Consider the following 16,238-nt stretch of genomic DNA (forward strand, 5'->3'; position numbering starts at 1 on the left):
ACATTAGCTTCGGGAAGGCCGCTCTAGAGAGCGGCACCGGTATACGACTCAATATTACTACTAGTCGCAGAGACAACTAATACCGCGTTGGGTGGGTGACCACGAGAAAATTGAGGATGCACTCTTGGGGATATGACACATGCATTTGTCACAGGCACTTCATCCCATTAGTTGTTGGCGACCGCTATTGTAACATGTCAACCGAACAGAAAAACTCCGTTCGAAATTATACGCGGCCAACTAGAAATGCCGAAATATATGTAGGCGTTCTTCATTTTTCATGATGTCTAAGAAACTAGCAGTTCGGATAGGCCCGAAGAGGCGATCCCGTCGCACTGCAGGTGCAGGTTAATACCGTTGAAATAAGGAAGACGGTCTCTAGCATATGCACAGCAGTAATTGGGAGCACTATACGGACCTCTTGGCTGCAGACAGATCCCGTGCGTGCCTTGCCTAGCTCCGGTGATACAGCTGCGCCTTTTAACCAAATAGGGGATGTGGTGTATTTAAGAGAAGAGGCTGAATTCACAAAGCTCTCGCGGTGGGTTTGAACCTGGAACAGTTATATGGAACGCGCAACCCCTTCCGAGTTTGTCTTGCCCCTGGAATTGTTGTGTTGTCGTCATGTAGGTAGGCAAGGCTAGTAAGTATGTCTTGTATTGTTTATGTGTGTAGTCAAAGTAGGTATGTATGTCATGGATGTATTGCTACGTAAGTTCCGTCCCCAATATCTTGGGCAATATGCAGGTATATAGATTGATGGGAGCTGCACGTTCGACGCGGGCGCCGCCACCCTTTTCGTGCTTCATTTGAGTGACCCGACAGAGATTGCTGTGCGACTGTTAATTAGAGAAAGCCGACGTCGACGCCGACGCCGTTATCCCACGATGGAGTCCTCCATGTATACGTTTCTATCGAGCGTAGCGAAGCGACAGTCCCTCGAGGGACCCGGGAAGCCTTCCGGGGAGGTTACGGATGCGTACCCCTATTCGCCTCTGCAGCACGGCGGGTTCTTCATCTTGTTCTTCTTCCCTGCGACCGCGCTTCTGGTGGTGGCTCTAAGGATCTACGGTAGAGTGAGGAGTAGACAGTTCGGATGGGGTAAGTGGTCGATCGGAAAGCGGAGTGATGGAATTTGTGTCCCGTTCCACCGACCCGTCGCTGACGACATTTCGTAGACGATGCTTTGGCGTGTATGGCTATGGTAGGGAAACAAAATCCTCTCATTTGAAGAAAAAAATAACTCACATAGATAAAGGTGTTTTCAATCGCCGAGACGGGATGCTCTTACATGGGTAAGTGATAAGACTGATGGGGTACACGGCAGAGGCCTATCAACAAATTGCGAATGTGGGCTGACATTCTCCTCGTATCATAGCGATGCGGACCGCGTTCCTAGGCGTCCACGTTTACGATATCCCAATGACGGCCGACGTTAGTCTCGGGATGTACTGGAATTACGTGATACAGATCCTCTACAATCCAATACTGGCCCTAGTCAAATGCTCTGTGTTGATGTTCTTACTAAGGATAGGGGGGCAGAGGAGGAAGATCAGATATTCCATACACGCGCTCAACTTCTTCAATATCGGGCTGATGATCGCGATCTTTGTCACTGTCATATTTCAATGCTCGCCAATTTCTTATTTTTGGGAGCGCATAACCAATCCGACGCTGGAGGGCACGTGCATCGACACAGGTGTATTCTACGTTACGACAGCTTCCTTGACGATATTTACTGATGTGTTGGTTCTCGCACTTCCTATCTGGATCTTCATAGGATTGAAAATGGCGCCTAAGGTTAAGTTCGCTATAATGGTGGTGTTCCTTCTTGGAGCCATGTGAGTTGAAATGGTCACTTGCACGTGAGACCCCTGATGCTAATAAAGTCCAATAGCGTTACGATCGTTAGTATTCTCCGAATGTTATGGATTGTGGAGACTTCTTTATACCCAATGAAGTATGACTACTCTTACGACATCCGATTTACGTACTCTGCTGTCGAGACAAACTTGGCGATTATCACGGCGTCGGGCCCGGCCCTACGGCCATTGGCTATGGCTTGGTTCCCCCGGTTCTTCTCCTCGCTGCGCGGGACCTCGAACCAAAACTACCGCTATCAAGATGGTCCTTACGCATTAAACGGCACGGGGAATAGCAAGAAGACCCCAGCCCCAGCAGGTAGCAGCTCTAAGGGAGACCACATGTACGGCACATCGTCGTTCGCACTCAGGGATATGAAGAGGCGAACAGAGATACGGAGTTACTCACCGACGACTAGTGAGGAGGAGATTATGACATGTAATGGTATTATACGGACAACAGAGGTTGATATCGAGTTTGGTACAAGGCCACCCTCATCACCACGTCAACATTGAGCACTTCACCGGGTAAGGAAAATAGGGGACTGGGGCGGTAATGACTTAATACGAATGGAATGTATATAGGAATAATGAAAACATGCGAGGTCTGGATTACCTTGCTGTAAATAGGAATGAATTCTCAATATTCGTAGGACTTTTGGTTGCTTCTATTCCAGGTCGGGGTGAGATAGGCTAACATACAGTACGACAGGAGTGACTTCTCAGTTCTTATAAATAAAGTAATTCGATGTGTTTAAATAATTCTCTTACATCGTCGCCGTGTATAGTGGCTCAAGGAGGCTTGTCCAGAAATTACGGATTTTAGCTCGGTACTGATCTTATTTACGTCCCAGGATACTGGTATTTCGTGAAACATTATGAGATGATGTGAAGAGATATAGTTAGTACCTTCTGTGTGGGATCCTATGCCAAATTCGACAAGTTTAATTCCTTAAAACCCCTTTTTTCACAAAGCCGTGCTGAACTCAGAGCGTGAAAAACTCTTATTTCTCCTTGTTCTTCTTAGGTGCTATTTATTAGATGTCCTTTTCAATCACATACTCTTAAGGGCCACTCTAAGAAAAACCAAGGTGAAAATAACAAGCTCCGTTCGTAATGGTCTGCAGGTACTTAAGTATCTGCCTGGCTCCCTGGCTACCTACCTGGATACCTCTTGAGTAGCTGTTCTCGTGTTGCCCAGTTGGTTCCGTGCCCAAGTAGGCAGATCCCTGATTTAAATAATAAATCGATTCATGCGATAGTTTACCTATAGAAATTAATTGAAACTTCCACACACAGCTCTATTAAGGCTTTCGAGTCTATTTATCACGTTGTGTCGATTCAGGGGTAATATGGTGCACAGCTGATCAGCTCACACCATACCTGGTGACACAAAGTCCGCACCATAGAAACTTGTTTATAATGAATGATATATAATCATAAAAAATAACTGGATATCTAAGAGACCCCAAGAGAGAAGTAATAAGTACATGTACGTGAATGTCAGGTAATTATTTTTACACGAAGGCATGATTTCGGCGTTCTTACTCACCTACCTACCTATAGGTACCTCCTAGGTATCAAAGTTGCATAGATGCCTTAAGCTATATTATAGTACTTGTGTCCGCTAATTAATTAATTATAGGTTGCCATGGTGTTTTAAAGCCAAAGTGTAACTAAATATCACATTGGTTTTTATAATAATTCAGATTCAGAGCGTCTTACCAGCTTTGGAGGTGCTATAGCCCAACATAGGCGGGCAGAAAACAATACCTTTACTATTACTGAAATGAGTATCATAACTATTTGCTTATAAATTTACGTAAAAGGTTATATCTAGCCGTTCTCATAGTATATATACGATTTTCTCTTGCTAGATACTCGGACTGGGTGTTTTAGTTGTCTGATTCTAGGCGCCGATTTCCCTTTGAGGCACTATAGCGTTGCCCCTATCTGGTCTATACGAACATCAGGCTCCCTTGTCAGGAGCTGCACCTTTCTGGCGCAGGGCACGGCCCGGACCGAGCCCCTCTACGGACCGAACCTAGTATCGATGACGGAATCACTGCGTAGTTGTATATCAGCTGATAGAATCGAACGAGATCGGGCAGTCTACCGAGTTTTGATGGAGAATAAGATGGTCGCCCACTTTCCTCCCGAAATTTCTGTTCCTCTGTTCTTTACCCACTTTTGACGACCAAGTGCCGAGAACAGTAGGACGAATTCGGTCGCATTATTCGAGATGATCCACGCTGGATAACTACACCTCGGAATGATGATATAGCGACTATCAACAAGGCAAGATACAATATTTATTGTTGCATATAACCATGGGGGCGTGTCAAAATGGGAGCGACTATATACAGGGAGGGGTCGGTCGAGTCACAACAGTATCAAGGCAAAGCCTTACCAACAACTAATAACTTCTGGTTCTTGTACTACACCTTTTACATTGATCTTCAACTGATGCATCGAAATGGGAGGCCTCACTAATCGCGCAGACAGGGCAACAACATTACGCTATGCATGCATTACCCGCCCGCCTAGTTTCGACACCGCCTAGTCTCTCCGATGGAGCTAGGATATAGGACAAGGACAGTACAGTACATTGATGACAAGGAATTCAAGTCTTCAACGCCCTTAGCTTGGCAATTCGCCGTGATACTTGGCAAAATCGCCGATCTTTCCGCGGAATTCTGATAAACCACCGCGTTTCTGCTCCGCCCCTTCATCCCCGCTCCCTTACGTGAGGCTTGAGGGAATCCGGTGAAGAGACAAAAAGTATCTATCACCCGCCACAAGAACTATTTGTCATACCGGTTTCAACATCACCGCTTGACAAACCGCAAGTAGTCAAAACATTCGTCTTTCGGCATTATGCTCTATCGCACAGCAGCTTGTCCTTGTCGCGACCCCATCACCACGTCTTCGTCATTCTCTCGCCCCAGGTCCGCAGCGTGGGACAAAAGAGGGGACCGGGAATACCTTTCGTGCTGCCGTACTTCCTACATACGGTAGCGAAAAGGGGAAAGAGACGTACGGGCGTCAGAAGAAGCGCACCGAGCCGCGATCAGCTCAGAGATCATGCGATTATTCATTCTCGCGCAGTTTGTATAACTAAAGGAACAGGAAATAAAAATAAAACTAAGGACGAGATCAACAGGATCAGGAGTAATGCTTCATGCAAACAGATCTTCGGCCATCGCGATGCCGGAACCTAGCGATATCGGATTGCTCCCCGTCCAGTAGGGTAAAGTAGAGACGCATCAGATATATAAAACATGGGGTTGCACGACGTGAACGAGAGAAACCATTCGACCAAATTGGATCTTGAGAAAATCAATTAGCTCGCGTGTTCCCCTTGACACGCACACACGCGTCATATCGGCTGAGGTGGAATTATATTCTCGATCGCGCGGGGAGCCGTATTAGGTGACCGCTGCTGCCACACAACTGTACTACAGCGGACCGGCGTCGCCTAAGCATAATTGCACACAAGAAAGCACGTAACGACGCATCGAAATTTAGGCATTGGCCTGCGAAGTCGGCCATGGGGGTCAGTATCATTCCATCTTCTACGTATCTTTTGCGCATTGCCGAGTAGGATGATGTGGCATGATGGGTGATCCGGCTGTGGTATGTTTGTGGCCAGCGTGGTAGGTAGCAAAGTAGGAAAATAATATTGATTTGTGACGAGCGACACACATACCTTGACGGACCGCACGGGCTTCATGATGAACAATTCCGGCACAGAACTTCGATGTCCGCGAGACATGCATACCCAACTTTCAAGGCCCGACCTTGTTCATTACGGCCCGGAGGAACCAACCAGAGCTGCACCCGGCGAGGCAAGATATGAGGCGTCCAAAGGTGGTAGCACGGCATTGCGCCGGGATTAGGGATGTGTGGCCCCGGAAGCATACATATGTACGGTATAAGTAGCTGCATATTCAGCAGGGGGAGGAGGCCATCGTGCGGCCTAGGTACCATTTGGCCGACCCTTCAATTATTCCTTTTAATTAATAATATTTTTTTTTCACCCTTTTCCGTTTCTGTAATATAGAGGAGGGACTGTGGTACGTTTCACCACGATCCCCACAGAATCTGACACTGTGGGACGTACAAGTCTGCAGGAGAGAGATGATATCGACGGGAGGGTACCTAGGAAAGTTGTGTAGCAAGCAGAGTAAGCAGCTGAGCTGCACTGAAAGCTCAGCTGCCCGGCTCGCAACCGAACTAAATCGTTACGGCCACTATGTTTGCTTTCTTGGCCCTATATCGTTTAGACACTCAGCACTACAAATACAGACCACGATGTAATCAACAGATGCATATTACGATGATTAGATTTTTGTCCCCCAACCTTTTTTCTACCGAGAGTAAGCGCACAATTTATTAGGGAATGACCTGGAAATGCCACGTCAAGTAGCGCGGCATGTAATTAAGGAATAAGCCAAGCAGGTGTATCCTGATAGCACGTGCGGAAAACAACAGCATGCTAAACTCCTTACATATGCATAGAGCGTAGCCTTGTGACACGGGTGAGCCTCACTAATAATACGTCAGCCGTGTAAGTGTGATTGAGGTAAGTGTGGTCTAATATGTAAGTGCGTGCGTGTGTAGTATATTCGTGTATGTGGTATGGATGTATGTGTGCGTGTATGTGTTGTGATATTTTGGACGACTTGCAACTCGCTCGTCATAACGAACTAGCATGGGGCTTTTTTACGAAGCGAGCTGCAGAAGGCTGTTAATGGCAAAAGCAGCCGTGCCGAATAACGATCACGTCCGCCGATCCTAGCGGAAGTCAGACCCAGCGCAGTGACCGGTTTGGTTCCCAGGGCTGAGACGAATGAAACTCGGAAATATCGTCCCGATCAGCGTGGCATCCAAAACCCGTCTGACCGGTATTCTTCGGAGAGGGGAAATAATGGCCGTCCCCTTCTGGGGATTTTGACCCCCAGACGTGTTCCAGCTCGTAAGCTCCAACAGGACCGCCTCGGACCGAATTTGGCCTAGGGCAGCGGAAAGGTGCATCAAGCGCCGAGTGCATCCTGCTGCATCACGGAGCTATTTCTGGGGCCAAGACCCAAGGGACGGATAGGCGTGTTACTACGGTGTGTCGCTATTCAGACCCCACGGAGACATGGTGATGACGCTCAGATGACCCAAGATTCCTAGCTGTTGCTTGCTGCTACCGCAAAAATGTACGATAGGAAGATCTTGCTACGACATGTAACTCATGCTAATCATTGCTCAGGCGGTCAGGCGCCTAGGGGAGCTAACCTGGTCTAGGCTCAAGGGAAATGGAACTATAGAATGACTGCAGATAGAAGGATGGGGTTGTAGTAATGGTAGTATACAGCTGATGGAACGCTGCGATAACTTCTGAGTTGTGAGTAGCGGTCGGGGTGGTGTTGAAAACACCAAATCAACGTTGGGTGTTGTAGATGGATAGATTGATGCGAATGTTATCTGCTCAGCCTGTTTATACAGACGTCAGAGGCTTTGCGAAGAAACTAAGGTACCCAGGGGCCTGGAAAAGCGAGGGACGGGACGCGCGGAAAGGGGGGGGGTGGGGGGGGGGTAACGAAACGGCACGATGCGTCATTCGACCCTGGAAAAAACTGAGTATGCCGGGACCTTGCTAGGTACTATAACTGGGTATGGGTATCGCCCAAAAATAAGCCTGTATGGTTTAATATCGTTCGTGTTATAGGGATTTATTCGCTAAATATTGCTCTATACTTTCGAGTCAGTCATCGACGGTGACGCGTAGGGATGGAGTAAACATCTAGACCGCAAGATCATCATGAAGTTTAATCGTATAGTTCTTTGTCAGGCCTCTGCAGCGTACCCTTTTCGGGGTACTAGAATCCGAATTGGGCACTGTTTGCTCGCGTGAGGTAGCCGACATGAGGTAAGCTGATACCAAATTTGACATTAGTATGCGCCACTGAGCTGCTGCAGCCAAATAAAATTCCGTTTTTATCCCTTCGTTCTTACTACAGTAGATTACGCTGTAGCTATAATTCGTCACGTCTTACAGCGAGCGAGACAGCGCTGCGCTATACTCTACGTGCCTAAAGCAGGGTCCCTACTCAAGCGAATGTATCCCAGAGTTCACGCTGCAGGGCTAGCTCGTTCCCATATGTACCGATACCAAATGCTACCCTAAGTACCAGAAATACCATATGGGATTCGAAATGGCCCCTTGTTGACGATCAGATTCGACCCCAAAAAAGCTAAAGGGAAACCTGCAGCGAGGGCACAGGGGGGCCACGAATTGCTGGGTCGGCCAACGGTGGCTAGGAACCATAAATAAATGACAGGTCAAGTTCGTGTCCCTTCTTACCTCGCCGGCGTATTGCTGACTGTCCGTGAGGCTGACTGACCTTAGCTGGTTGGATATAACGTGGTGAGAGGTAGGTGTAGTCATTGTCCGGTTACTAGCTTCGTTGATCTTCTTCGCCGGCACTTGAAATGGACTTATGGCATACTGCCATGTCGCTACATCGTTGATCCTAGTCTCGTCACAATTTCATCACTTTCATCACCGGACAATTTGCGGTGTCAACTATTCGATGGAAGTGATGAGGGATGCCTTCATGAGACTCATTCTTGTCTTCTTGCATGCAGCGAGACTCCGTTGACGGAGAACCCCTCCGGAAGAAATGTATTGGTGATAGCTCAGGTGACACAAGGATGCCTATTGTAACATTGAACAAGCCCATCCTCGGTGAGGATTGGCCAGACTCACCGACGGGCCTTCTTTTACATGCCATGATCTCCTGTCACTGACCTAACACGTCAAATATGAGAAGAGAGGCATGCAGCTAAGGGCGTCTCGAGCCTATGGCCATTGATTTTTGCGTTTACTATCAATTGCACAAATGTGTGTCTCTGAGGGGGATGATGCACAGAGCAAGCCACAAGGCCCGCCGAGCCGAAGATCGACAAGACAAGAGCAGGTTTAAATATGTACATGTAAGTTGGGAACTGCCGTTCAGGGGGTGGTTGGTTACTCACGACTTGCTTCATTGATGTCAAACGGTGAAAAAAAGGAATGCGCTGAAGAAACCCGGCCCCTTGGGCAGCATGACAGCTGTCAACGGCCCTCTCCATTCACATGGTTCGGCCCTATGTAATGTATGTAACATTGCTAGCATAGCTAGCAGGACTGGCAGCAACTTTAGTAGACCTAGGTACATCGAGGTGAACGCGGTGCCCTAGGTGGTTTAGGGCTATACCCATAGGGGCGCGGATGGGCGGTCAAATATGACCTGTCACTTTTCTAAAGTTGATTGATACGAACCGAAAGACAGGCCTTTTCGGGCTAGCTCGCTGCCCAAGCGGGATGCCGGGCTCCCCCCATTTTATCGGATATGATTACGACCCAAGGAATCCCATCCGAGAGTTTTAAGCTTATACCTTTTGCTCATCCGTATAGGTTGTTGTTCCTACAAGATTGGTTTCAGCCTCTAGGGGAGATGGGTGGATGAGATGTGTGTTGGGCTGCCTAACCAGATAAGGGGGTGGGCAGGCAGCAAAGTACAAGCAAGTTGGAAGCACAGGGCGCACGCGCCCTGGAAAAAATAATAATATGGCCGCTTTAGCTTCTTTTTTTTCGCAAATGATGTTTGCAGCCCATTGCGCATCGTGTCGTACAAAGATCCTGGAGACTGGTTTTGCTGATTCCTCGAGTCATACAAAACTGTACCTAGATAAATAGAGCTTCAGGCTGAACACCACCTTTATCAATAATAGCAACCATCTCTGCTGCAAGGTCTCTCAGTTTGATGAAACCTACCCCCAACGTGTTCCCTTGCATCTGTGTGGGCGGGGATGACTACTGGTAATATCATGTCGCAACCTATAAACAATACGGAATCCCTGAGCGTCAGATCAGGTTCACCACCAACCTACATTCCTGCATTGGCAGTTCTGTGGGGTAAATGTGCCGTGTCGACTGGTGGCGGACATTGTGTTCTTCTTGGTGCCAGCGAGAAGCTTATCCCTTGACTGGTCTGAGCTCCTTTTACGTAGTAGGCGAAGCTACTGCTGGTGTGGTCTGCATGGACCATAGGTTAGGTAGGTATCCATGCCCGCCCACCACCCAGCCAGCCAGCAAACGTGAAGCACGTTTGCGCAAGGCAGTGTGCTGTAGGTAGGGTCCATGACCTCGCAGCTCCTTAATATCACCGGCATTAGGCATAAGCGACTTACTGTTATCGTCATCGTCGCTGTCGTAAAGGAGGCATATAACATCGGTAGTATAGTTCGATATAACCGCCGTGTGCTATAACCCCTGAATGTGCTTATGCGATTGGGTACGAAGCCGCGCGTCATCACTGATAAAAGGGCGATAAGACCCAGCCTTGAAAGGTATCTGAGGGCGACTAAAAGAGGTAGAGTACATACGCGGCACACACTTGACAGCTTCAACGGATCCGACGGCGTGGATAGGGGCCCATTTTTCTTCACGTGTAGTCGGGGGATCTGCCTGGGATTACTGGGCTAGCTTGGATTCGCTTTCCCACTCGCTGGAAGCTTTCTAGAAGAGGAAACGGAATTCGAGCAGCTCTTCTTACGGTTCCTCGGCTTAATGCAGGACCGCATCGACCAATGGGCACCCACGTCGGCTCGCTGCGAATCTAAAGAGCTAGCTCCTCCCGAAAAGAATGATGACACTCTTTTTTCCCTTTTCTTACCCCCCGGCTAGCTTAGCCAGCCAGAAGACAATATGTGAGTGAGGCGTTGCATCTCGTCGTCGTATCGCTTAAGGTTCGAATTGGGGGAACTTCCTATCAGACTGCTTCGTCCAGCTGCAAGTGTAAATGAAGAACCCCCACGATTCGCAGTACGTTGTTGATGAGCGGTTGATTAACGCAACGGCACATGACGAAAACGGGGTACGGCGAACCTTGGAACACATAGGGCCGGCGCCAAGTGACGACGCTCAATGCGAAAGTAGATGACCAAGGAAGTCCCCCATGTGGTTTTGGGGGTGTGAATCATGAACTTCTGTGAAATTGTCGTACGATGTGCACGATGTGGAGATTCCCAATTATGTAGATGGACGAAGAGGATTAACAGAAATCCTCTTCGGAGAGACTCTCGAAACGAGAAAAAGCAAGCTACTATACTCTACTGCAAGTGCCTAGCTCAAATCTTGGAACGGGAGCCCGTCGCTGGATTCACATGAACACGGTAAGTGGAGCTTGTAAGCCTGTCTTTTCCCTTTTCATCTAGAGACCTTCCATTCGACTCGATTGACAATATCTGCGTAGGCGGGAACCGGAATCCCATGCAGAAGATGTTCAAAATGCCATTGCTAACCGTGGGATTGAGTGGAAGAGATGATAGATGATAAGACCTAACCCATGCAGATGAAAATCGCCTGGTTTGCTCGCGAAATGAAATGCTGTTAGGAGATCACCATCATCCGCCAAGTGTTCTACTGCGTACGGCATTGCGATGGCTAGGGCAGCGACCTAATATTATTTACTATGTATAAGCTAAATCTACACTAATCCAATGGTATTGTATTTAATATTAAACTTATAAGTAACACGACGTAATTATTTTCAATAGAAGTAATGTGGCTTTCCATAACTAGATGGACTATGTTGGTCTACGTAGGGTATCACAATCCAATCCTTCTGTTTTTCGTAAGGTATGACGAGATTGCTTGGATGGCAGGGCCATGCGTTCCTTAAGGATATGGCCGAGGTACTGAATAGATTGCTAATCATAATAGAATGAGTATCAATCAATTGATCATGAGGCATAATAAAACATAGCGTCGTAATGCCGTAGTTTGCGATCGTCAACTCGAATGGTGCAAACATACATATCTTCCGCCAGGCTCTCCCCAGATGATGAATCTGACATATATTAGATCCTCCAGCCATCGATGCGTACGTGGTACGAATAATAACTGACAGTTAAAGCGGAGGAGGGGCAACGTGCTCCGTTTCATTATCTATGACTGAATGTCAAGACGCTGAGGCACTTTCATTTCTCGTTCGTCACGCAATTGGTGACCGAGCGAAGTCCGTCGTGTTCAAAAGAATCCATTTTATTATATCTCGGATGCTATCTTCCAGTCCAGAGCCAGAGTCTTCGCGCGCGACGGGATAGATAAGGGATACTGTTGATATCTTGGAGATACCTTTTGTGGACGCACGTGGCGCCGAATTCTGAGGCATAGGCCTAAAGCTAAGAGCTAAGACACGGTACGGATTTCCCATGCTACCAGGGCTTCGTAACGGTTCGTACAGGGGGTCCCCTCAGCTCCATTTCTATGACGGCTAGAGGGACGCTAGGCTGGCCGGGAAGACGGGATGGGTTTATCGTTGGTAAATAGATAGACGACACTTCATTTACCTCACATTTTCCGAATTCCGTAGTTCGTTGGGGGTTTATTAGTAAATTAGTAAATATGAATATGAATTGGGTATTAGAAAGTCGGTGATAGGGAAAAAAGGGGGAGGGGCTCGTACATAGTGTTAGTTAGAGAGCGAAGTCGCCTATTGAGTTGTAGAAATTACCGTAATATACCCTACGCCATTTTTGTTAGGTATTATTGAACGCTGGTTAAAGCCGGAAAACCCGTCCCTGAGAACAGACTGGGAAACTCCCCCAAATATTTTATCAAGCGGAGCTGACAAGCAAATAAGGCTGTTACTACTTTCTAACTAAAATTGTGTGCTAGCCTCACTTTGCTCACCGTCTTCTTCGTATTTGTTTAATAAATAATCTTAAAAGGGGTTAAATGTCTTCAGTGGCGAAAAAAAAAAAATAGCTAGAGCGAAGGTAAGACTTTTTTTTTCGGTCCATGCTTGGTATTATTCTGTCCCACCTTTTCCCTAGGGATTCCCTATCCAACACGGGCTTGCGGGTTGTAATACCATTGATGTATTATTAGCGGTTGAACATGCTAATATGTTATGTACATGCTAGGTTTGTCTGGGCATACCTCCATAGTGCGCAAAAACCTAATAAGTGCCCATCGTGTTGTATATCGTGTGTGTACCATGTATTGCGTTGTAGCTAGACTCTACGCATAGACATAGATACTTCTGGTAATAATAGTACCTACTTAGGATACCTAGGATAGACATACAGACATGTGAGCCAGGCCAGGGTCCGACGGTTCCCCCATCCCCGGCAAATGCAAATGGCCACATAGAGTATATAGAAGTGTGTGGTCAAGTAAATGTCAATACATGCAGGTCTGACGAAATACATACTCGATTGCTCGAACTACCTCGCAAGTAGCATTCCTACCGCGCCTCAGTCTTTTAATCTGGCATGAGTATTCCGGTGCGGTGAGGTTTCAGCGCATCGTGCGCCGACTGCCTCATCAGGCAACTACGAAGAGATCATTATGGTTGGTGGTCGATGGGGGCTGAATGGTTCCATTAATTGTAGATAGACGATCCCGGGACGTGATCCGTCGCCCGTCGCGGGTCGCGTTCTCAAAGTTACCGCTGCCGTACCCGTAAGTCACACTGTTTGACCGAAACGAGGAGGGGACGCCGAGGGTGCGGGCATGCAAAGCAAGGAAAAGAAAAAAAAAAACGACAGGGCCCCTTGGAGCGCCTTTTCCGATACTCTGGCTCGTGGCTTGAAGGAAGCGTGGAATTGAGAACATGGGGGGTAGGTTTGGGCTTGGATGGTGACGTGCGACGGTGTGGCTCCTCTTTGCAAATACAGAAGGGGTTAAAATCACTAAAAGAAAAAAAAAATTCAGAATAAGGAGGGGCTGATCGTGAGGCTCACCAGCCAGTCAGCTATAAAACTGCCGTGAGAGGGATCAGCTCCCTTGACAACTGGCCCGCATGCAGGACCAGGCCGTTTTTCGCGCTGCACCGTAATGAACCATGCAAGCACTCACACTTTCAGCGTAGACCACAGCTAGATCGGCGTATACTGTAGGCAATCTCTGTTTTCTGTTTTCTCTCTCCGTAGCCCGAGTGGCGGCCGGACAATCTTGTCGTTCTTGTGGTTAGCTAGTTTTTTATTTTTTTCCTTCTTTCGACCGTTGCACGTTCTTGTGGTATTGGGGAAAACAGACCACTTTAGGTCTGGAATGGGCGCTGGTTACGTTCTCAATCTCCAGCTGCATCCCGGGGCTGCAATTCCTGGATGCCGCACGTAACGACGAAACGAAAAGGATCCTCCCGTGGGTATTGGGCCTGATCTTCCCCTTTCGCCTCCCGCAGTACGCCGCGCACATACCATCGAGACCCGGCTACGCGGCGGCTTGTTGCAACATCGTGACAGGATATGTTGAGGGGCAGGTCTACATACATAACCTACGTAGTAAACGTACGCGTGGGCTATAGGCGACATTCGAACACCCGAGGTTAAGTTTAGTCATCTAGACTCGCAGATCTCCACGTTCGTACATGATGTGTATGTATGAAGATATGTAGGCATGTAGGTATGTAGGTTTGATGTGAGTTGTGTAGGAGCACGTTGAGATAAGAGTGGATATAGGTTAGGGGAACTAGATGATCAGTCGAAAAAAACGCCCGTCTTGAAAACCGAACTTGGGGGTTAGGTGGATGACGATGCGAGTACGATAAACCTGAGTCCGGGGAAACTCCCATTGCTACGAAACCAGAGCACGCGACATTGGCGGCTCGCTCTGCAACGACGGCGCGGGGGGCTATCCGAAAGGTAGTCTGCTTTGCATCATTGTGACGATACAAATGCGAAAATGGCGTTGTGGCCTGAGGGTTAAAAAATAATATTAATAAAAAGTAAAGTTGGCTGCTGACGATGAATTGAAAAAGTTGCATGATCGGTTTTGGGGGCCCTGTTCTGCCCTGCCCTGCCCTGTCATGTTCCTCCCACTATTCGCTACTATGTAGTATTTTGCTCTCCCTAGCATGGTGTGCGTGTTCCCTTTCTCGATTCAAAATCCATCGACGGGGGACATGTGGCACAATAGTCAACACCTACATCGTTGATCATATCGTTCCAAGATAGACGATAGCACATCTCCCAGAGATTCTCTGCGAGCCGCTTTTAGCGAGACTGACGTGCAGGGGGAATGACTACTGCAATCATCGTCATCCCTCAGAGCAGGATGTGGCTAGGCTTGCCAATTGAGATGTTCTGATTGTACAAAAAGCCCTACGCAGTTTGGCCTGCAGCATGGGTGGTGGTCTTTTTTTTCTTTTTTACTTGCATGGGGACGTTACCTCGCGTCGTATGTAGTTTGATATTCCTAGGCACGCATTCCCGGATCGACAAGAGGGAAAATGCACCGTTGCTCACTTCTCACGATGGATCTTGCCTTCTGTATTGGATTGCTGTAATTGGGTCCCAGGGTAAAAAGACCGAGAGCCACCCCCGCGTTTAGTGATGACCCGGGCGAGGGAGAGAGGAGAACCAGCAGGAAGAGGAGGAGGCGCGGATGGATTAGTACTCTCACAGCCCATTATCGTTGGTCCTAGACGATCATCCCTCTTCGGCGTCACGTTACGCTTTTTACACGTGGAAAAACCCGCCGCCTAATACGTAAAGATGGCAAAAGATGCTATTCGTAGTGTAATAGATATTGTTGATATGGGAAAGTCACTTCCACGGTTTTACGAGTCCTTGACACATACATAGTTGCAGCCCGGACGCAGTTGAACAGAAACATGCCTACTATAGTGGTATCGTCCTGCAGACTGCAGATAGAAAGAAGACTTTAGACAGTATAGCAGGGTCGAAAAGGTCCTCGTGACACTTGCCCCTGGCTTTGTTCCACGCGGATTGTTAAGAAGGGTAAAGGCGTTTGAGCCAATCAAGTCGGCGATACCAATTCAATAAGCGGTCTCGACGTCCACCCAGTCAGCGTCCGCATCCATTCCCAAACGGGTTTTCCCATTAGTTGTAGGCAAGGATTACACGGGAGCCTATGATACGTATCCGCGGTCCTGTTATTCAAGATGGGGTCCTTTTTTCGATCTCGCATTCGGCGGATGCTTTACAGGGAGATGTGAAGATCAATGGCCATTTATTCGACAGCGGGAATGATCATGTGTTTTGAGGGACCCAGGAGAGGGGTTCGAAGACCGCCTTATTCACTCTCGTTACCAAGTTACCAATTGTGAAAAAAAGAAAAAGACCGAGACGACAGGCACAGGCAAGCAAGCATACAGCGCATACCACAAGGGGGTCGGTCACCAACTGCGGCGCATCGAGATACCATACATAACCATGCTCGTACGGGACCCCATTTGCTTTGCTACCCGCTGGATGGGATTGGGCTTGGGGAATTGGGATGAAATGACACGATGTAGGAAAAAAGAGAGAAAAAAAATCTCCACCATAAGAAACATTCTGTGCCGAAGATGCCGGTGAATCTTTGCC

General features: G+C 47.9%; 1 protein-coding gene across 1 annotated transcript; it reads left to right on the plus strand.

Annotated features, from left to right (window-relative positions):
• The first annotated feature begins 569 nt into the window (after positions 1-569).
• Positions 570-2,517, plus strand: F4822DRAFT_396630 (uncharacterized protein). Its single transcript, XM_051457543.1, has 5 exons — positions 570-1,101; positions 1,179-1,204; positions 1,259-1,295; positions 1,379-1,841; positions 1,898-2,517. Exons 1-5 carry the CDS (start codon positions 888-890, stop codon positions 2,376-2,378), a joined length of 1,221 nt encoding a protein of 406 aa, XP_051317183.1. The 5' UTR covers positions 570-887; the 3' UTR covers positions 2,379-2,517.
• Positions 2,518-16,238: the final 13,721 nt, after the last annotated feature.

The sequence above is a fragment of the Hypoxylon trugodes genome, assembly GCF_022578975.1.
Source record: "Hypoxylon trugodes strain CBS 135444 unplaced genomic scaffold F4822scaffold_3, whole genome shotgun sequence".
Lineage (NCBI taxonomy): Eukaryota > Fungi > Ascomycota > Sordariomycetes > Xylariales > Hypoxylaceae > Hypoxylon > Hypoxylon trugodes.

Excerpts from the sequence above, each read along its gene's own strand:
- F4822DRAFT_396630 (XM_051457543.1), top strand. The coding sequence starts at position 888 with ATGGAGTCCTCCATGTATACGTTTCTATCGAGCGTAGCGAAGCGACAG. Across the intron at positions 1,205-1,258 it reads CTTTGGCGTGTATGGCTATG|GTGTTTTCAATCGCCGAGAC; the intron begins GTAGGGAAACAA and ends ACATAGATAAAG. Across the intron at positions 1,296-1,378 it reads GACGGGATGCTCTTACATGG|CGATGCGGACCGCGTTCCTA; the intron begins GTAAGTGATAAG and ends CTCGTATCATAG.